Consider the following 22,420-nt stretch of genomic DNA (forward strand, 5'->3'; position numbering starts at 1 on the left):
GATCTCCCGGATGTAGATCTCAGCTAATCTCTCGGAAGAATAGGAGACTGTCACATGAATGAAATGTGCTGACTTCGTCAGCCTGTCAACAATAACCCATACTGCATCAAACTTCTTCTGAGTCCGTGGGAGTCCAACAACAAAGTCCATAGTGATATGCTCCCACTTCCTTTCAGGAATCTCAATCTTTTGGAACAATCCACCAGGCCTCTGATGCTCGTACTTAACCTGCTGACAATTCAAACACCGAACCACATATACAACGATATCCTTCTTCATTCTCCTCCACCAATAATGCTGCCGCAAATCCTGATACATCTTCGCGACGCTCGGATGAATGGAGTACCGGGAGCTATGGGCTTCCTCTAAAATCAACTCTCGGAGTCCATCCACATTAGGCATACAAACTCGACCCTACAATCTCAAAACTCCATTAGCACCTATGGTAACCTGCTTGGCACCTCCGTGCTGCACCGTGTCTCTAAGGACACACAAATAGGGATCATCATACTGCCGATCTCGGATACGCTCCAATAAAGAAGAACGAGCGATTGTGCAAGCTAATACACGACTAGGCTCAGAAACATCCAACCTCACGAACTGATTGGCCAAAGCCTGAACATCCAGAGCAAGCGGCCTTTCACCGACCGGAATATAAGCAAGACTGCCCATACTGGATGACTTCCTACTCAAAGCATCGGCCACCACATTGGCCTTACTCGGATGATATAAGATGGTGATATCATAGACTTTCAACAGCTCCAACCACCTCCTCTGCCTCAAGTTTAGCCCCTTCTGCTTGAACAAGTACTGCAGACTCTTGTGATCCATGAACACCTCACATGCCACGCCATACAGATAATGCCTCCAAATCTTCAACGCGTGAACAATGGCTGCTAACTCCAAATCATGAACCGGATAGTTCTTCTCATGAATCTTCAACTGCCGCGAAGCGTAGGCAATGACCTTGCTATCCTGCATCAATATCGCACCAAGTCCAATACGAGATGCGTCACAATAAACTGTATAAGGCCCTGAACCTGTGGGCAAAACCAACACCGGTGCCGTAGTCAGAGCTATCTTGAGCTTCTGAAAGCTCACCTCACACTCGTCTGACCATCTGAACTGGGCACCCTTCTGGGTCAACCTAGTCATCGGGGCTGCAATAGACGAAAACCCCTCTACGAACCGATGATAGTAGCCTGCCAATCCTAAGAAACTCCGAATCTCTGTAGCTTATGCTGGTCTAGGCCAGTTCTTGACCGCCTCAATCTTCTTCGGATCAACCTGAATACCCTCTGCTGATACAACATGACCCAGGGATGCAACTGAACTCAACCAGAACTCACACTTCGAAAACTTGGCATACAACTGACTATCCCTTAGAGTCTGAAGAACCACTCTAAGATGCTGCTCGTGCTCCTCCCGGCTGCGGGAATAGATCAAAATATCATCAATGAAGACTATCACGAACGAATCCAAGTAAGGCCTGAACACTCGGTTCATCAAATCCATAAAAGCTACTGGGGCATTTGTCAACCCGAATGACATCACCAAGAACTCATAATGCCCATACCGAGTGCGGAAAGCTGTCTTAGGGACATCGGATGCCCTAATCCTCAACTGATGGTAGCCAGATCTCAAGTCAATCTTTGAAAATACCTTGGCACCCTGAAGCTGATCGAACAAATCATCAATCCTAGGCAACAGATACTTATTCTTGATCGTAACCTTGTTCAATTGCCGGTAATCTATACACATTCGCATCGATCCATCCTTCTTCTTAACAAACAACACCGGCGCACCCCAAGGCTAAACATTGGGCCTAATGAAACCCTTTTCAAGCAAGTCTTGCAACTGCTCCTTCAACTCTTTCAACTCAGGCGGGGCCATACGATACGGCGGAATAGAAATGGGCTGAGTGCCCGGAGCTAAATCAATGCAGAAGTCAATATCCCTGTCGGGTGGCATACCCGGAAGGTCTGAAAGAAATACCTCAGGGAACTCACGAACAACGGGCACAGAATCAATAGAAGGAACCTCGGCACTAGAATCACGAACATATGCCAAATAAGCGAAACACCCCTTCTCGATCATACGCCGAGCCTTCACATAAGAGATAACACTACGGGTAGAATGAACAGGAGTCCCTCTCCACTCTAAACGAGGTAAAACCGGCAAGGCTAAGGTCACAGTCTTGGCATGACAGTCCAAGATAGCGCGGTAAGGTGATAACCAGTCCATCCCTAGTATGACATCAAAATTAACCATGTCCAATAGTAATAAGTCTACTCGGGTCTCAAGACCCCCAATCACAACCACGCAAGAACGATGAACACGATCTACCACAACAAAATCACCCACCGGGATGGACACATAAACAAGAGCACTCAGAGAATCGTTGGGCATGACCAGACACAGTGCAAAATAAGATGACACATAAGAGTACGTAGACCCTGGATCAAATAGCACTGAAGCATCCCTACTACAAACCAGAACTGTACCTGTGATGACTACATCGGAAGCCTCAGCCTCCGGCCTGGCTGGAAGAGCATAAAATCGGGGCTGGGCCCCACCACCCTGGACTACATCTCTAGGACGGCCTGCTGCTGGCTGGCCTCCAACTCTAGCGGCCTGAGCTCCACCTCTAGCACCTCTACCTTCACCTCTAGCACTTCTACCCCCACCTCTAGCTGGCGGAGCGGACGGTGGAACACCTAGTGCCTGAACCATAGCACGGGAACCCTGCTGCTGCGATTGAGTACCCACTAATCTCGGACAATCCCTCCGGATATGACCATACTCACCACACTCAAAGCATCCACCTGAGTGCTACGGCTGAGGAAACTGAGACTGACCCTGGCGACCTGAATGGCCACCCCGAAAACTCTGAAGCGGTGGTGCACTGATAGGAGCTGGTGGTGCACTGTAGGACTGCTGATTAGAATACTGCATGTGAGAACCACGGCCACCTGAAGCACCGTGAGAAACCTGAAGTGCTGACTGAAAAGGCCTAGGAGGATGGCCTCTACCATACGAATCCCTGCCTCCAGACGAGGTACCACTGAATCTGCCTGAATGACGAGGCCGCTTGTCAGACACCTAACCACCTCCCTATGACAAAACCATCTCGACCCTCCTGGCCACATTGGCCGCCTCCTGGAAAGAAATCTCACTCCCCGTCTCCTTAGCCATCTGAAGTCGAATAGGCTGGATAAGTCCCTCAATGAACCTCATCCCCCCCCTCTCTCTCTCTCTCTCTCTCTCTCTGTGGGAAGTATAAGTAGAGCATGACAGGCCAAATCAATAAACCTAGTCTCATACTGGGTAACAGTCATGGAACCCTGCTGGAGACGCTCAAACTGCCTCCGATAGATCTCCCTCTGAGTAACGGGAAGAAACTTCTCCAAGAATAGCTGAGTAAACTGCTCCCAAGTCAAAGCTGGCGATCCGGCTGGTCTAGCCAAACAATAATATCTCCCCAAGTCTTGGCGGATCCAGATAAGCGAAAAGTAGCAAAGTCGACCCCATTGGTCTCCACTATCCTCATGTTCCTGGGAACCTCATGACATCTGTCTAGATAATCCTGGGGATCCTCAGAAGATGCACCACTGAAAGTGACAGTGAAGAGCTTGGTGAACCTGTCCAATCTCCATAAAGAATCGGCAGACATAGTTGCTCCATCACCGGTCTGAGCTACCACACCCGGCTGGACTCCTCCAACTGGCTGAGCTGCTGGAGTCTGAAACTGGGGAGCTATCTGCTCCAGAGTGCGAGTAGCAGGAGTCTGGGCTCCTCCTCCAGCCCGAGAGACGGCTGGTGCTACAGGAAGCAAGCCTGCCTGGGTGACACTCTCCATAAGGCCCACTAGACAGACCAGAGCATCATGGAGTACTGGGTAGCAATAAACCCCTCTAGGACCTGAGCTGGGCCCACCGGAGCTGTCTGGGCCGGAACCTCATCATCAAAGTCAACCTGAGGCTCCGCCGCTGGTGCTGTTGTTCTGGGCTGAGCTCTGCCCCTACCTCGACCTCTAGCACGGTCTCGGCCTCGCCCTCTGCCACTCGTGGGAGCTGCTGCTGGGGGCTCGGGCTGCTGATCAGCGGATGAGGAAGCGCGTGTTCTCTGCATCTGTGAAAGAATAAAGTAGAAATTCAATTACCATTGAGAAACCAAACCGCACGATAGGAAAGAATAAATGTGAAATTTTTCCTAACTCTGTAACCTCTAGAGGATAAATACAAATGTCTCCGTACCGATCCCTCAGACTCTACTAAGCTTGTCCGTGAATTGTGAGACCTATATAACCTAGAGCTCTGATACCAACTTGTCACGACCCGGATTTCCCACCCTCGGGAGTCGTGATGGCGCCTACTCGAGAAAGCTAGGCAAGTCGCGTATTATAGATTCACTAACTCGTTTACTTAGTCCTTTTTAACAATTTAAATTGACATGCGATCAACCGTGAAATATTAACGATAATAAAATACATGCGGAAGACGTAATCTGATAACTTAACCAAAAACCAGTACGACAATACCAACATACATCTCTACCCGGAATCCGGTGTCACAATATCACGGACCGTCTACGAATACTACATACAAATGTCTGGAAAGAAGGGTAAAATCTATCTCTGGAGTAATGAAAACAGAATACATATAAAGATAGAAGAGAACGCTGGGCCTACGGACGTCTGCAGGACTACCTCGGGATCTCTAACTGGACTGAAGGCTGCCACCCAAAGCTATGGTCCAAAAGCTGTCGCTCCGGGATCTGAACATAGTGCAGAGTGTAGTATCAGCACAACCGACCCCTTGTGCTGGTAAGTGCCTGGCCTAACCTCGACGAAGTAGTGACGAGGCTAGGACCAGACTACCAAATAACCCTGTGCAGTTATATAATATACAGCGGAAAATAAACAGAAATAAACAAGTAAAGATGGGAGGGGGTAACGTGCTGGGGGGGGGGGGGGAAGTATCATTTACCAACTAATTTAAGAGAAAAGCATAAAGAACAATTTAAAACTCACAGCAACAGAATCGGGAACTCGTAACCAATCAACAAGTACTTTTATTATCTATTGTTGCGGCGCGCAACCCGATCCAAGCATAAAACACTGTTGCGGCGTGCAACCCATTCCATATCATTTATCATTGTTGCGGCGTGCAACCCGATCCATTTATATTATTGTTGCAGCATGCAACCCGGCCCAATTACATTATTGTTGCGGCGTGCAATCCGATCCAAATATAATATTATTGCGGCATGCAACCCGATCCAAACATAAAGTTCAACACCAACCACACAGAGAGTCCCGGCAAGGGATCAATAAAGAACAACACTATCCCGGCAAGGGAATCGACATTTTAAGTAAATACGTCCTGGCAAGGGAAAATCAGCTATAACCAAACTTGTTCCAACATTTGACTTCCTCGACTAGCACCAATACTCAATCATAAGTAATTTTCACGAGAATTATCATAATCCTTGCTCAACAAAGAGAATCAACAACATAGGCATTCGTAGTATTTATCAAGAACACAATAATTTTAATTTAAGACTCACGGTCATGCTTGACACCGACGTATAGATACTCGTCACCATGCCTATACGTCGTACTCAACAAGTAACACGTAGCAAATAAAACACAACTCATAATCCCTCAAGCTAAGGTTAGACCAAACACTTACCTCGAACTTCCACGGTCAACTCAAGCCTCGAACACCGCTTTCCCTTTTGAATTCGGCTCCAAATCAATTGTATCTGGACATAATCGACTTAATAATATCAATAAATGCTAAACAATTCGATTCCAAGGCTTAATTATAGATTTCCTATCATTCTTCCCCAAAAAAGTAAAAAATCGACCCCGGGCCCGCTTGGTCAAACACGAGGTTCGGACCAAAACCCGATATCCCATTCACCCACGAGCCCGAGTATGTAATTAGTTCCAAAATCCGACCCCAAAACGAGGTTTAAATACCAATTATACAAAAAGCCCTAACTCTACCCAAATCCCTAACTTTCTACCCTTCAGAACATGATTTAGGCCTAGAAATCTAATGGGTGTTAATGAAAATTGAAGAAAGTGAGTCTAAGATTACATACCTATGGATTTGTGGTGAAGCTCTCTTTCAAAAATCGCCCAATTTGGAGTTTGGAAGAAGAAGTTATGAAATTTTTGTTAAATCCCGTTTTTGCTTTTGTTTTAAAATCACTGGACAGACCTTCATCGCGTTCGCGATGGGTCTGTCGCATTCGCGTTGGGTCGGGCCCAATAAACCATCACGTTCGCGATACAAGGCTCGCGTTCGCGGAGCTTCAGCCCCCATAGCCTTCGCGTTCGCGTTTGCGTAGGGTAAAATCCCTCTCCCCCTGCCCAGGCCCAAAGCCTTCGCGTTCGCGATAGCATGCTCGCGTTCGCGAAGGGAAACACCCCCAAAGCTTCACGTTCGCGTCCTGTGTCTCGCGTTCGCGTAGAAGAAAGTTTCCTTCAGCCTGACTTACCCTTCGCGTTCGCGAGAGTCCTTCCGCGAATGCGAAGAACAACACACCAGAACACCAGAAACTGAAAACCTGCAATTTTTCCTAAGTTCAAAACCTTCCGAAACCCATTCGAAACTCACCCGAGCCCTCGGGGCTCCAAACCAAACATGCATACTAACTCAAAAACATCATATGAAGTTATCCGTGCGATCAAATCGCCAAAGTAACCTCTTAAACAACGAATTTAGCATAGAAATCTAAGAAAAATATCAAAACTTCCAAAGTATCAATTTTCGCAACTACGGGTCCGAATCACCTCAAACGACTTCCGTTTCTTACCAGTTTTCACAGAATCATCTTAATTCACATATAAGACCTGTACCGGGCTCCGGAACCAGAATACGGGCCCGATACCATAAAATTTTAAACTCATTTCATTTTCAAAACTCATAAATAATTCCAGAAAATAATTTTTTTTAAAAATTTATTTCTCGGGCTTGAGACCTCGGAATTCGATTCCGGGCATACACCCAAGTCCCGTATTTTCTTACGAACCCTCCGGGAACGTCAAATCACGGGTCCGGGTAAATTCGTTTACCCAATATATTGACCGAAGTCAACTAAAGTTCATTTTAAAGTCAAAATTCATTATTTTTCACAGATTTTTACATAATGGCTTTCCGGCTACGCGCCCGGACCGTGCACGCAAATCGAGGTGATGTTGAAAGGGGTTTTTAAGGCTTCGAAATGCAGAATTTATTTCTAAAACAAGTGATGACCTTTTGGGTCATCACATGTTTCATCCTTGTATTTTTATTATTTTGACTTTTAATACTATACTCTTATAGATGACCAATTTGCTTTATTCTCTGATTTCTTTCATCATCAAAACTTGTCTTATGAAAATAAATTTATGTACCTTAAATGTTTGTCACCTTAACAAATAATTTTAATTATATGTTGGATTTGAAAGATTAGAATCTTTTCTTAATTGCTTAATTTAAAAACCTAATTATTTGCTCTCAGCACTAAAAGAAGTAACTTAAAATATTAGATCATTTTATATTTTAAATATTTAACCGTAATTAATATAAATTTTGGATCTTTATATTTGCAGAATGATTAGTGTTTTCAAATATTGCTTGAGTAGGAAACTAATTCAAAATAATATGAATAACAATATTGTAATATTCACAAACACACAATTATGTTACACTGTTCAAATAACGAAATAAACTAGACAAGATAATTGAAATCTTAATTGGTTTTAGAGACTTCCTACCTACACAAATGGAAGAATCTAATAAAACAATTTTTTAGTTGATCTTAAAATCTTAAAATATTAGAAAAATTAGCATAGAACGCATTATGGTCTATAAATTGATCAATTCTACCTTCAAAAATAAATTTTACATTGAATAACATTATAACATTATTTTTTTTCTAGCATTTAGGACTTTAAAATTAATTAATATTCTGATTATTAAATCCTTTTTATTTAAATTGATTAAGATTTTATCTTATTTAAACTATGTTATAAGTATGTAACATTACTATAATCGATACTTTACCTAGTAGTATCGGCTAATCTTTTTATAAAGTCAAAAACAAATTAGGCTATTTTTTTCTTTTAATTTGTTATTGCTCATACAACATTCATCATGTTTGGAAACTATCTAAACACCTCTTTTTAATTGCTAATATATAAATATAAAACTTATTGAAGTACATTATGTATATATATATATATATATATATATATATACACACTTTATTTATGTATCAAAATATGATACAAATTGTACGGACTCGAATTAGTATGGTATTGACTTTCCTAGATCTTTTACACTTTATAATTCACTCGTCAGTTGATTTCAAAATCAAAATTAACTTGGAAAGTGTTATGAACAATAAAAGAAAATGAAGAATATTGCAGAGAAAAGGAGTGAGAGAGAATTCTTATTGATTTGGGATGATTTACAATAGAATACTACCCCTCTATTTATAGGGGAAAAGTGACTTAGCCAGAATGTAACAAACCCTAAAATCTCTCTAAAATAGATATTCACCATAAATAAAATACTATTTATAACAGAAAGCATTATAATTATGTTATATAATTCAAATAAGAAAGTGATTCATGATTTTAAAATCGTTAATATTAGGACTTCTTACCTAATTTAATAAGGAAAGACTTAATAACGAAAATTTTAATTATTTTTAAAATTCTAAATTTTAGGAGAATAACTTATTAATTTACTAATTTGCCATTGCAAAATTTATTTTTAAAGAGTAAAATGGGCGTATTTCGCTAAGGGACTTCGTGCTTTTAATATATATAGTATGGATAAAAGATTTTTATTAAGCTAAACTATACAGTGTGAAATTACTTTTTTTTAACTGTAAAATTAGATCATTCTTTATTGAGTAGATTAATTAAGAAAATTATGTTGCATAAATTGAATTAGGCGGAATATTGTTTTTAGTAGGCGTTTGGACATGAATTCAAAAAAAAAAAAAATTCAAATTTGAAATTTCACTAAAATTTGAATTGAAGATGAAGTTGTGTTTGGTTATAATTTTTGCAAAATCATGAAACATGATTTATACCCCGCAACTTGTAAAAAATATCAAAACCACCCAAATTTGATTATCCTACTTGAAATAAACAATAAAACATGCTATTGTTTAACTGTTATCATATTCTGCTTTACTGCAATACACAGAGATGCAAAATCAATATCACATTTTCTAACATAGTACGCTTCCCACTGCTATTACCACTGTTATAAAACATGTAGGTTAATAATTGATGGGTCATTTTATAAATTTTAAAAGTATTGGGTAAATTTATAAAATTAAAAACTAGCAAATTCTCATTTTCAATTACCAGTTTTTCAAATTTGAAAATGCATTTTCAAGTGAAATTGAAAAAATTGGAAAGATACTGATAATCAAACATTGTTTTCAAAAAATGTTTTGGAAAAAAGGAAAAATTTTGTATGTCCAAACGGGCTCTTAATGTCTATGTAATGGATTGTGACTTGACATCATTCCCATTGAGATTTTCGTAACCATTTTTTGCGAATCAAGAGGCCGTTACCTACAAGTTAGGGGATAGATTTGAACTAACTGTTGGATCCTCATATACGCCTCCAGCACCTAAGGCCTAAGGACATCACATCTGAAAGAACCACTATCTGGAGCTCCCCAGTTTACTTACTTCGTCTCTTAGCTCAATTCTTGCTACTACTTGTATCAATGCCTTTAAACTTTTCCAAGTTTATCTACAATCATTAATAAAATCTTTATAACTTTCATTTGTTTATTGTACTGTTTCTATTTTCTGATTTTTAGCATCCACAATTTGATGCTCACCTTAGGTCCTGACATCTATCTTCCATCACACCAACTTCTTTTGTTTTCATTGCACTGTTCTGACTTGCACAAACATTGATCCACTGGTCACACTGAGAAACCTATAGATATAAGGCAGATGCTAGAGTAATACACTATACTAATAAGACAGACATAAGTGAAAATTGTCCTCATGAAAATTGTTCGAGATAGAGCATATAGAAAATTGTGAATATCATAAGAGAAGTACATTGATTGTTTACTAGAGTGCTTCAAAATGAAGAGTACTAAGCCATTTTACTTGCCTCTTCCTGGTCGTGTGAAGTTATAAGCAAACAGGTGTGTCCTAGAAAGAAAACATGGCCAAATACCAAATGTTTAATCAAAAATTTCTTAAATAAAACAAAAGCAAGATGCAACAGGTTGACAGAGAAAACTCCAAGTTTTATCTCTGCATACCTGACTTCACCTCCTTAATGGGAACATTCTTTGACCTATTCACTCAGTAATTTAACGTGCTTCTTGCAGATCTCTGAGGAAAAAAACTGCATCTCTCAAGCTCAACCTCTGGGATTTTAATCATGTGGAAACTCACAAACTTAAACTCAGAACAGCCTGCCATCAAAAGCCACTAGCGCAAACCACAAGAACATGGCACAAACTTGAACCAGTATTCATAACTAAACAAGTTCACACAATGGCCTGTTTTATACAAAGCTCTTAGACTCGGCAACAGTCTAAATAGGCACTACTAAACTAAGTATTTGAATAACATGATAATACTCATAGAGCTACTACATATATCGATCGTAAAAACAGAAAACACCTTAAAAGAGAGATTGCCTTTGTGAAGCTTTCTTCCCCAGTATTGCCTCCCAAACCAGTGGCAAGAATGGCCCTTTCTTGTCCAAATATTCCCTAACAGCTTTCTCATCAAGGATAAAACCCTTCTGCCTCACCGCTTTAATCAAGCTTTGGGCATCTTCCAGACCCTTCTCTTTGCAATACCCATCGACCAAACCTACAAAGGTCATCAGGTTGGGGGAATGTCCAGCCTCCAACATCTCCAAGCAAAACTCGAGGGCTTCCTCTAATCTCCTGCCCTGACAGAGCCCCCGGATTAAGATACTGTAACTAAAAGCATTCGGAATAATGCCATTGCCTTGCATCTTCCGGAAAATCCTCACAGCATCATCATATTTGTGGGCTTTACAAAATCCTTCTACAACAGCAGTGTAGATAACAACTTCAGGTATGGTACCTTTTTCACGCATCAGGCCAAAGAGCTTCATGGCCTCCTGGACCAAGCCGTCCTTGCAAAGCCCATCAAGCATAGCTACAGCATTGGGTATTAGGCCAGTTTCTTTCATTTTCTTGAATATCTCATCTGAATCTTCTGGTGGAGCTGGAGATGACTCGGAAGCAGGAGTGTCACCCCTTTCACCTTTGGGTTGGAGCGCAGGATTGGTGTTTGGATTTTCATCTTTATGATCAAATCCAAGCTGAAACCTTTTCAGAAAATCTTGGCTATCCTGGGACTTGATTTGATTTTCATTATTCTCACCGGGTCTTCTAAAAGTTGTAGAATGGGTGGGGTTGCTGCTGCTGGAGCGTTGTCTTTGGGATGGATTGAAGGGCCTTCGGGAATCAGCTCTTAAGGGTCTATTCGGTATAGGATCAGGAGGAGGAGGGTAGTTAGACTGAGTGGATTCATCAGAGTATTTGTTAGAGCTGCTAAACGAGCGTAATATCGTTGAGGAAAATATCTCATTTACATTCACCTTAGGAGAGCAGAGACTGCTGTAATATTTCCAATAAATGTTAATACTCTTCTTTCTCAATAATGTTGTTCTCATAATGCTTATGTACCCGTTTCAAAATAGCGCCAGGTGTTACTACGTTATTCAAGGCAACAAAAGATGGTTTTATCCTGCTAATCCAAATGACCTGTAGAGAAAATAATGAAACTTCAGCTGAAATATCCATTCATACCGTGCAATCAAAGACATTAGATCACTCTTATGAACTTTCTTTTACTCTACACCTACAATTAGCAGCGTTTTAGAAAAAATAGTAGAGAATTAAACCACATGTGATAGCATAAAAATGATGAATGACAAAAAGATATAAGAGAACATGAAGCAGCAGCAGAAGAGTATCTGGCAATGGTAAAAGTGTCAGAGATCAATGGCCAAGACAGAAAAAAATGACCAATACAGCAGCTAAAAGCACAACACCAATAAGCTATGTGCGCATAGCAGATAAGTTCACATCCAGCAACAACTTGAACATGGATATACCAATATAATCTCTTGAAACTGTCAGAAACAAAAATAATCACTTATCATTCCATTGCTCACATTACAAGTGACTTGTATCCACTTAATAAATCAATCAATTGATTATACCTCAATTAGCTACACGAATCCTGTGGATCCATTCTAGTGTATTTGGAGTTATATCATTCCAATACTAAATAATTTGTCTTGTAAGATCTCATGCTCAGTTTAATGAATGTAGTGATTTCTACAGCACTATTTGATTCAAATTCATTAGCATATCTTCCCCCTAAACCTGACCCCAACTATTTAGCAATACTTTGTTCTTATCATCTATTTCTCATAAATTTCAACCATCTATTTCTTCATATTCTACACATGATACAATTTGTTACGTTGCACTTGTCACACCTCCTTTTTCCCGTAGGGGCATAAGGGAGTTTTTCCAATTAAAGTGACATTAATCGAAATGGGATTATTTATTTATTTTCAGAGTCACCACTTGAGATAATTTATGGTGTCCCAAGTCACCGGTTTATTTTAAATCCCAAATCGAGGAAATTGACTCTATTTAAAGTCTGCGAAACCAGAAGACCGGGTAAGGAATTCTGTTAACCCGAGAAAAGGTGTTAGGCATTCCCGGATTCCGTGGTTTTAGCACGGTCGCTTTAATCATACTTGGCTTAATTAAATTGTTTTAATTACGTGTTTTAAAACCTATGTGCATTTTACCTTTACCGCTCTTGGTTGATTATTCATAATTAAGAAATTATCTTGAAATAAGTTACGCGGACGTGTACTCAACTAATCACGCTTTGTAAATATTAAGAATGTTTGGCCGAAGTTGCGCGAACGCTTACCTCGATTTATTTTAAAAAAATTGTAACTATGTCACGCGAACGTGTACACAATCACGATGATGGATTAAGTCGCGACTAAAGCATTTTTACGATGTTCGAAAAGTCTAATGTCATGGAATTTATTCGTGGAAGAATTGAGTTTATTATTTATAGAAAAGTGGGCTAGCTTGGAGAAAGATGGACCAGTCATGTTATTTATTATTTTGGGCCAGATGTGACTAAATCTTTTGGCCCAAAATCTTTTCTTCTCCAACAGCCCTAAAGCCAAATCCCTTAGAAACAAATCATGACCCAAGCAAATTATCCAAAACCCACATCCCAAACTCTGTACATTTCCTTAAACAAAATTAATATGACACCACTGATAAGAATGAACATTGGGCCTAACTCAACCCCAAAAGCTAGCTTGTGAGGTGAGAATTGCCCAAGCCATATAAGGAGACCAAGGACCTCAACTCCCACCGATGTGGGACAACTCAACACCCCCCCTCACGCCCAGGCCTCTGGAGCGTGGACAACATAAATGGGGGCCCAACATCGGTAACAATAATTGGGATGGGCCTGGCTCTGATACCATGATAAGAATGGACATTGGGCCTAACTCAACCCCAAAAGCTAGCTTGTGAGGTGAGGATTGCCCAAGCCATATAAGGAGACCAAGGACCTCAACTCCCACCGATGTGGGACAACTCAACAAATCTCATGAACAAAATTAGTACAGAAGCCAAATTACAGTGATTCAATAGACCCTTTATCCGGTTGAATCGACTCAGAACAAAACATTAGCAACATTAACACTGAACTAGCATTGCCAACACATCTACATCCTAGTGAATTTGATCCTTATGAGATTTATAAAGCAAACATAAATTGAATTAGATTGAGCTTCACTACTGACATTGGCTAGCTAAACCAATAAGGGAATTCAACAACCAAATTAAAAACAAAAAAAAAAAAACAAAACAATCAGTAAGATATTATACTTCATTCACATAAAATTTCACAAAGACGGAAGCATTCATAAATATAGAATTACACAAAAGTGAAAGATATGAACTTCAAAGTGAACCTTCACAGAAGTGGAACGAGCTACTGCCGACCAAACTTGAAGGCGGACAGAACCACTGTCTGAAGCTCGACGGCAAAGCAAACCAAAGAACGAGCCTCTTGCGACTGAAAATTTACTGGTTATTGGGGTTGGTTTTGAGGTTATTTTAAGGCTGTTGTGGCATTTTTTTTATTTTCACAGCCGGTTTGCTGCTAATTTTGGAACTGGAATTTTCTGTGTTTTTGGTTGAGAAGAGGGTGTTTCTGGGCTGTTTTGAGAAGGAGATGAAGCTGGATTTCTGGAAGTTAAAACGGAGGAGATGAGTGGAGTTTCATGGCTGGATTTTCATGGTTTTTTGGTGTGCTATTTTGTGACTGAAGTTTGTTGGGTTTGATGGAGGCTTCAAGATGTTAAGGGTATTTGAGGTGGTGGAGAAGATGGAGATGAGATGGGGTAGGGTGGCCGATGGCGAGGCGTGGCCGGTGGTGAAGCTGAGAGAAGCAGCGGCCTTCTTTATTTGAGGGAGATGAGAGGAAAACTTTGGGCGGCTGCTGTGTGTGTGTTAGGTTCTCATCTTAGGGTGACGAGGTTCGAAATGGAGAGGGTGAAAACGGGTTGAAGAAGAAGAAAGGTCGCTGGTTGAGGGCTGGTGGTGGCTGTGGTCGTTTTGTGTGAGGTGAAGAAGCAGCAGCAGCTGGAATGGGATCTTTTGGTTGGTAAAGGGTCGTCTCTGGATGCTGCTTTGAAGAGGAAAGGTCTGATTAGGGTGGGGTTTGGCAATTATGGGCTAGGTCCGAATTGGGTCAAATTTATCTTTAAAAGTGGCCCTTTAACTCTACTAGACTAAAAAAATTAATTTCTAAAATAGTAACTATAAAATTGTGAAATCATTCCTAATTAATTAAAACAAACTACATTATAACATGAAGTTATATATATTGATATTTTCGAAGATTATACTAAAAATAAAAATGGGTTAAAAATAATATTTTTTTCTAAAATACCTAATACCTTAATTAAATAGAGAAAAATAAAACTATTTTTTGTATTTTTTCAATTTTTGTGATAAAATAAAGTAAAAGAGTCAAAACTAGTTAAAAAATGTAAAATCTAGGGAAGGGTAAAAAATTACATGTCTACAACACCCACTAATATTTACTCTCCCAGTCCCAATTTGTTCGGCAACTTTTGCTTATCAAGAGTCAAATTGAATTTCTCTGAGCTAAACGGGAAGATTAAATTTCTTTTCTCAAAAGATTCAAACTCAAACATTAATGCAGTTCTCGCTCATATCAAAATGGCTCTAAAATTTTCTTTTTCTTCAAAATAATGGTCAGTCGGAATCTCGAAACGCCAAAAATGGAAAACAATACAGGGTAAAGTAAACAATAATCTTGGAATTGGAAAATAATTGCTCCTAGTTGTTACAAAATATCAGATTCAAGTTCTCTAACACGGTAATTTGCCTGTATACCATAATACCAAAAATTGGATAAATGGGAGCACTTGAGTTAATTATAAAAACTCAATTCTTTATTGGATATGGAATGATTTAGTAAATTGATTAGATACTCCTTTTTCTTCCACAAAAGACTAGAACTTTATTTCTGCACAATAATTATTTTTCTTTTATGAGTTATCAAAAAAAAAAAATTACTTCATCTTTGTGACTCGTTAGAAAGAGAAATATAGAGAAAGCAAAAGAAAGAAACAAGTGAGCTTAAAGTTACAGGCTTACAGCTGAATTTCGCCGCAGAAAGAGGTTACCAATAAACTTCAGTTGAAATAAACATTCATACCATGCATTCAACATGTGGAGTCTGGGGAGGGTAGTCTGTACGCAGACCTTACCCCTACCTAATAGAGGTAGAGAGGCTGTTTCCAATAGACCCTCGGCTCAGGAAGGGCCACCCACAGAGATAAGTGTTTCAAAAAAAATGGATAGAGGATTTACTACATGTAATGATTATAAAAACGAAGATGTCGACAATAACACAATACAAGAGCATGTGAAGCAGCAGCGGAAGAGTATACAGCAATGTTATAAGTGTCAGAAACCAAGGCCAAGATAGAAAATGAGCAATACAACATCTAAAGGATGTCCACAACATTGATCAGCTATGCGGTAAGAGCAGATAAGTCCAGAACAGTGTTATCAAAGAAGAAAAGCGCAAAAAAACTCTAAGGTCTATTGGGGCTTTTCATGCAAAGCACAAAAGAAGCGTGAACTTTAATTAAGAAAGGCGCAAATGGATAAAAACTACAAATATGTATATGTAGTCACGACTAATATCTATAAGCATGAATACTAAATATATGAACAAAGAAATTAAAGAAAATTTACGATAAAGTGATAATGTATGCCTTAGAGCCTTGATGACACCACTGAAGCGTCACTAAGCAAAGCGAAGCGCTCAACATATTTTGAGCCTCGCTTCAAGGTTTAAGCGCGCTTTAAGCGCACCTTTGATAACAAAGACATGGAAATACCAATACAATATCTTTAAGACCGTTGGTGACAAAGCAACTACTTCTAGTTCCATTGTTTACCCTACAAGTGACTCGTATCCACTTGATAAATCAATCAATCCACTACACCTCAATTTCAAACTAGTAGCAGTCAGCTACATAAATCCTATATGTCCAACAACAACAACAACAACAACAACATACCCTTTATAATCCCATAACTGGAATCTGGGAAGGGTAATGTATACACAGACCTTACCCCTACCCTGTGGAAGTAAAAAGGCTGTTTCTGAAGACCCTCGGCTCAAATCCTATGTATCCATTCTCCTTTATTTGGACTTATTTTATTGCAATACTAAAGTTTGTCTTTTATGTCAAACTAAGGTTTAACCAAACAAAAAAAAAACTTCTCTAAATACCCTACTTATCGCACTTATATCCAATGATAATGACATCATTGAACATCATTGAAATGTAATTAATCCAACAACTCAAATTAAACATCATTGAAATGTAATTTCAGAAAGGCCACACAAATATAGCTTTAAACACAAAATCAGTTAACAAATATCAATTAATCAACTACTATTACATTGAGAAAAGGGGAATTGGGTGAGGAGAGTATTACACTGCACTCACTAACAATTACTCTCACAGTCCCAATTTGTTTGGCACTTTTGCTTATCGAGAGCCAAATTAATTAATTTTCTGAGCTAAACAGGACAAGATTAATTTATTTTCAAAAAGATTCAAACTCAATTATTAGTTGCAATTCTCCTCATATCAAAATGGTTAAAAAATTACATTACAAAATAAAGGTTAAAGTTCACTTAGGTTGAATCTCAAAAAGCCAAAAGAGCCAAACAATTCAGGATACGAAAACAACAATCTTGCATTTGTAAAAATGAATGCTCCTAGTAGTTAGAAATATCAAGTATCTAGTTCCCTAAATAGAGAGATTTGGTAAATGATTAGAAGCTTTTTTTCTTCAGAAAAATACTAGAAATTTATAACTGCACAATAATATTTCTTCTTTACGGGTTATCAACAACAAAATACTTCAATTTTTTGACTCATTACAAAGAGAAATACAAAGAGAGAGCATATGAAAGTAAGAAGTGAGCTTACAGTTACAACGGTATTTCGCCGCAGAAAGATGTTCCGAGAAAATTTGCCGACTGACTACTGAAGCAGCATTACGTACAAAGTCCAAATTGGGGCCAGAATGTGCGAATCTTAGGGATAATTGGGCTGGTTGGCCACTTTTTGGTCTGGTTTTAAATATTAACCACCTGTTGAAATGTAGTTGAAAAATAACCAATTTTATTAGTTAGTTACAAAATTAACCTAAATAGAAGCCCATTCAATTAATTAAACTAAAAATAACCAGAAAATATATAATTTATATATAATCTATGTACAATATGAGTATAATCGTGTATAATCTATATATACTGGCCAGAAAAAGTAAATAATAAAACTGAGCGGCTATATGTATAGAGATCCCTTCTTCATCTCTTTGCTTTCTTTTTTCCTGAAATTTGAACGGCTAGAATATTTTTCCTGGAGTTTTGAACTGTCTTAAATAAGAGTCCGTTGGCCATTATTTTTTTTTTTTTAACTTTTCTTTTGATTTTTCCCCACTTTTTTTGAAATCAATATTTGGCCATTATTTTTCAATTTTCACTTGAAGATGAATTTCAAATTTTTTTAAATATTTGAAAAACTCCAAAAAACTATTTTTCAAAATTTTCACTCAGATCACTCACGAAATTCAAAAATAACCCAAAATTATATTCATGTCCAAACACAACTCTAATTTTTAAATACCATTTTCGGTTAGAAAGGGATTTCGCTATTTTTGGAATTTTACAATTCTTATGTCCAAACGACCACAAAAACTCCAGCATTTCTTTCTGGAGTTTTTAGCAGCCACAATTAAAAATTTATTATATTTTTTTTCGTGGTAAAAAATAATAAAAGTTGAATGGTTTTGAAATGCTGATTAAAGCTTGATTAGCAGTTCCAAAAGTGGCTATTTTCTAATATCTTCCGAATTAATACTTTCAATCTTTTATGGGCCAGCCTAGATTCTCCAGTAAAGAATACTGGGCCTATAGAAGCTCAAGAAAAGTCTTTCATCTAGGGTTCCACATAAGAACAAACCTCTATTCCTACCTTCTTGTTCCAAAGCGTCAAAGAAAAACCCTAGCTCAGCTCGTTTCAGGTTAGTTTCAATTTTTTGCCTTCAAAGTCCCAAATATTTAGTTATACGTATATTTCTTCATTTTATTTCTCGTTATTAAATTGTTTGTGCAAATCTATCAGTGAGTAGTGTAAATGAATTTAGCTTTCAACTGAGTTTAATATGAAATCATTGCATCAAATGCTTGAATAAACTTGGTTACATCTTACATATTGAGTAGATATTCATATTATTCAATAAACTAAAATTATGGAATATTGATATACGATTATTTATCTGTTTGTTATTTATGAGGTACATATTTATGCAAGATGATATTTTAATATAATTGGTCACCTGCCTAGTTAGATATAAGCTCAGTTAGCAGACCGATGAGCTTGTGAATCACAGCAAGTGTTCAAATTAGGTATTTATGAAAATTTGAGTTCAATTGGAGGATGCTTTTTTATTTTGAGGTTTTAATCAAGCATATGTAGAACTCGAAGCAGGGCTATACGTTTTGCATATCTAATTACAAGTTTTTGTAAGCTGAATTTGTGTAGCTTTGCGACTATTGAAACTTGGATTGTGAATAGCAACTTGTTTATAATGAATACGAAGGGGATATCTCAAGAATAATTCTATAATGCAAGCAAATGCCTTGGTATGTGAATTACGGTGATAAGCCCATCTAGAAGCAAAACTACATAAAAAAGACCATTAACAAATTTGTGCTAGAACACCTATAAGATACCATATGTGGAAATAGAACATGTTGGAATGTATATACACTTGTACAAGAGCATTTTGGTTGGCCTATGTAGTTGGTTGGTTTGGTTTGGCTCAGTAGTCACTCTAAAACTAATCTGGTTGAACTGCCCCATCTCCTAAGCCTTTAAAGATCTGCTCTTTCAGGGCCTCTCAGTAAATCCACCAAGTTTTGTGCATTCTTTGTTCATTTTGCTCCAGGAATGCCATCTTTTATTGATATTGTTTCCTTTCTATGGTGCTGTACAATGTCATATACGGGTGGAGATAAAGGAAAATGTTAGATACTGTTGCATACACAGTTTATATTTACTTGTTTGTTCCTTAAGATGGTCTTGTATTCAGTATCCTGGAAGCTGCTCTACGTGCGCAAGCTCTGTATGGATAAAATGTAGGACAAGAAATGCTCAACAATTAATGCTTCCCTGAACTTCTCCATATTCATGTTATGATCACAGAACTCTTAAACTTATTGAGATATTTCATGTTGTTTGAATTTTCACAATTGATAATGCTTCTTAAATATTACTTTAGATAATGTTAAACTAGTCCCCTGAGCCTTTACATGTTCAAATCTAACTTCTTAAAGTGCTTACCCTATTTTTCCTGAGTTATTTCTTGTTGTTTGGATAATAATCTTCTCATACGCTTTCTCGTCTCCTAGGGCAGTGTCTAATATTTTTGAATCACATAGACCTACTTCTTTAATTGCCAAATTATGTTTCTTTTCATGTTACATTGGTGTTTATTTGTCCTCATCAAAAATTTCCTACGCTTTTATAAATTGTTAGTAACTTCATTCCATGTCATCGGCGTACACAGGTAAACCATGAAGCATAACAATGTTATCCCCAACGGGCACTTTAAGAAGCATTGGCAAAACTATGTAAGGACATGGTTTAACCAACCTGCTCGAAAAACAAGGAGACGCATTGGTGAGTTTCCATTTGTTGGATGGCTTCAAGTCTCAAATTAAGCTTTGGCTCTAGTATACTTACATTTCCTGACCTCTTTTGCTTCTACAACTCCAGCTAGGCAGAAGAAAGCTGCAACAATCTTCCCTAGGCCAACAGCTGGACCACTCCGACCTATTGTTCATGGACAAACACTAAAATACAACATGAAAGTCAGATCTGGAAGGGGATTCTCTCTAGAAGAGCTGAAAGTGAGATTCATTCGATCTAATCTTGCACTAGATGCTTGCTTTTACCCTCTCCCCCCTCTCTCTCTCTCAAAAAAAAAAAAAAAGAAAGAAAGAAAGAAAGAAAAGAAACCACCTTCGGAAAATGGGAAAAATGTAAGAGTGTCGGGGTTGAACTTGTTTCCTTGTTGGAATCTATGTTTTGTGCTGAGCTTATTTAGAGTTTGGCATGTTGAGCTTACATAGAGTTTAGTTCTTGTGCAAGCAAGTTCATGGGTCAAAAAGCTCTTATCTATTCCTTTAGATTGGGGCAGACTCCATTTTACGCCTCTCTTTTTAAGTTGCAACCATGACTTTTGAAGTTGATCCATATCGTATTCTTCGTTTCCATTTTCATCTGCCAAAATACATCATTCTTTACCATGTATTAATGTCTAAAGGTTTTCTTTTGTTTTGTTTTCAGGCAGCTGGTATTCCCAAAAAACTTGCTCCAACTATAGGCATTGCTGTGGATCACAGGCGGAGGAACAGATCCCTAGAAGGTCTCCAGACCAATGTCCAGAGGCTCAAGACATACAAAGCTAAGCTAGTCATCTTCCCAAGGCATGCTAAAAAAGTCAAGGTAAACCTGTGATCACTGTAGTCATACCTGTCTGCTGTTGACAATGTTGTTGTCTTATTGGTATTTTCTTGGAGCAACTTTAAACTTACATCTTATCCAACACAATTGCACAGGCTGGTGATTCTAGTCCTGAGGAACTTGCCACTGCCACTCAGGTCCAGGGTACTTACATGCCCATTACTAGGGAGCAGCCCACTATTGAGCTTGTGAAGGTCACGGATGAAATGAAATCATTCAATGCCTATGGCAAGTTGCGTATTGAGCGTACAAATGCACGTCATATTGGTGCGAGGTTGAAGAGAGCAGCTGAAGCAGAAAAGGAAGAGAAGAAATAAGATAATAGAAATGTCTCATAGCCTTGTGCACTAGCAAATTGCTATTTTTTGGATGAGTTGGGATAATGAGTTATTTTGAATTTTTACTCCTGTGCTACGTGTTAATGAAGTCTTTTACGCTCTTGTCAGACTATAATTCTTGTAGTAGTGGTTTCCGTGAAGGTTAAGTTCTGGTTATTTTGTTGCTTTTGATATACATGATTCTTGCTCTGCATTGTTAATTATACAAATGAAGGTAGTTTTATGAATTATATTGTCTTTTACTTTGATTAAATAAGCCCCAAGCTTCGTGATTTTTTTTCTAATCAGTGTTGCTTCATCCAAAGGGATCAATGCTCTGTTTTGTTGTGTAAAGCATGTTAGAAATCTCATATTCCGACTGCTGGTGACAGATTGATGGTATGTTGATGTATTTTGGAGTTGAGCTACATTTCTGACAAATATTGACACGCAAGTTTCATAAGGGGAATATTCAACATTTAATGTGATTGATGAGCCTGGGAAACCATCTGTGTGAATGGAGGATAAAGAACGCATCAATTCACGGATTCAGAGTTCTGTTTTGCAACGCCAGCAGTGGACAATGAGCAATACTTGTGAAGTGGTAATGAGTTCCGAATATTCGGTTTGTAAATTTTGATTGAGGTTATTCTTTCTGTTTGGTAACAACTATGAATATTACCATTGATAGCAACAATTAACTAATACCACCTACAAAGCACCTAACTCCTCATTAACAATAGTGTTAGGCCTTGGGTTGACTAGTTACAAAGTAATCTTTGAGTAAAAAACCTACATCTTTGTGCTCTCTTTGAGTGTGAAAACAGATCTATCCTCTCAACTATATCCTTCTTAATTTGTGTAACT

General features: G+C 38.4%; 2 protein-coding genes across 2 annotated transcripts; one reads left to right on the forward strand and one right to left on the reverse strand.

Moving 5' to 3' along the window:
- Positions 1-10,498: 10,498 nt before the first annotated feature.
- On the reverse strand, positions 10,499-17,736 carry LOC109205373 (pentatricopeptide repeat-containing protein At4g38150-like). The gene is made up of 2 exons (XM_019368084.1): positions 17,631-17,736; positions 10,499-11,793 (listed from the first exon to the last, which is right to left on the reverse strand). The coding sequence occupies exon 2, from the start codon at positions 11,700-11,702 to the stop codon at positions 10,674-10,676; it is 1,029 nt and encodes a 342-aa protein (XP_019223629.1). The 5' UTR covers positions 11,703-11,793; positions 17,631-17,736; the 3' UTR covers positions 10,499-10,673.
- An 887-nt stretch (positions 17,737-18,623) lies between these two features.
- Positions 18,624-21,801, forward strand: LOC109205374 (60S ribosomal protein L13-1-like). The gene is made up of 5 exons (XM_019368085.1): positions 18,624-18,729; positions 20,278-20,390; positions 20,487-20,620; positions 21,060-21,218; positions 21,332-21,801. The coding sequence occupies exons 2-5, from the start codon at positions 20,285-20,287 to the stop codon at positions 21,551-21,553; spliced, it is 621 nt and encodes a 206-aa protein (XP_019223630.1). The 5' UTR covers positions 18,624-18,729; positions 20,278-20,284; the 3' UTR covers positions 21,554-21,801.
- The last annotated feature ends 619 nt before the right edge of the window (positions 21,802-22,420 follow it).

This window comes from Nicotiana attenuata, unplaced genomic scaffold (genome assembly GCF_001879085.1).
Source record: "Nicotiana attenuata strain UT unplaced genomic scaffold, NIATTr2, whole genome shotgun sequence".
NCBI lineage: Eukaryota > Viridiplantae > Streptophyta > Magnoliopsida > Solanales > Solanaceae > Nicotiana > Nicotiana attenuata.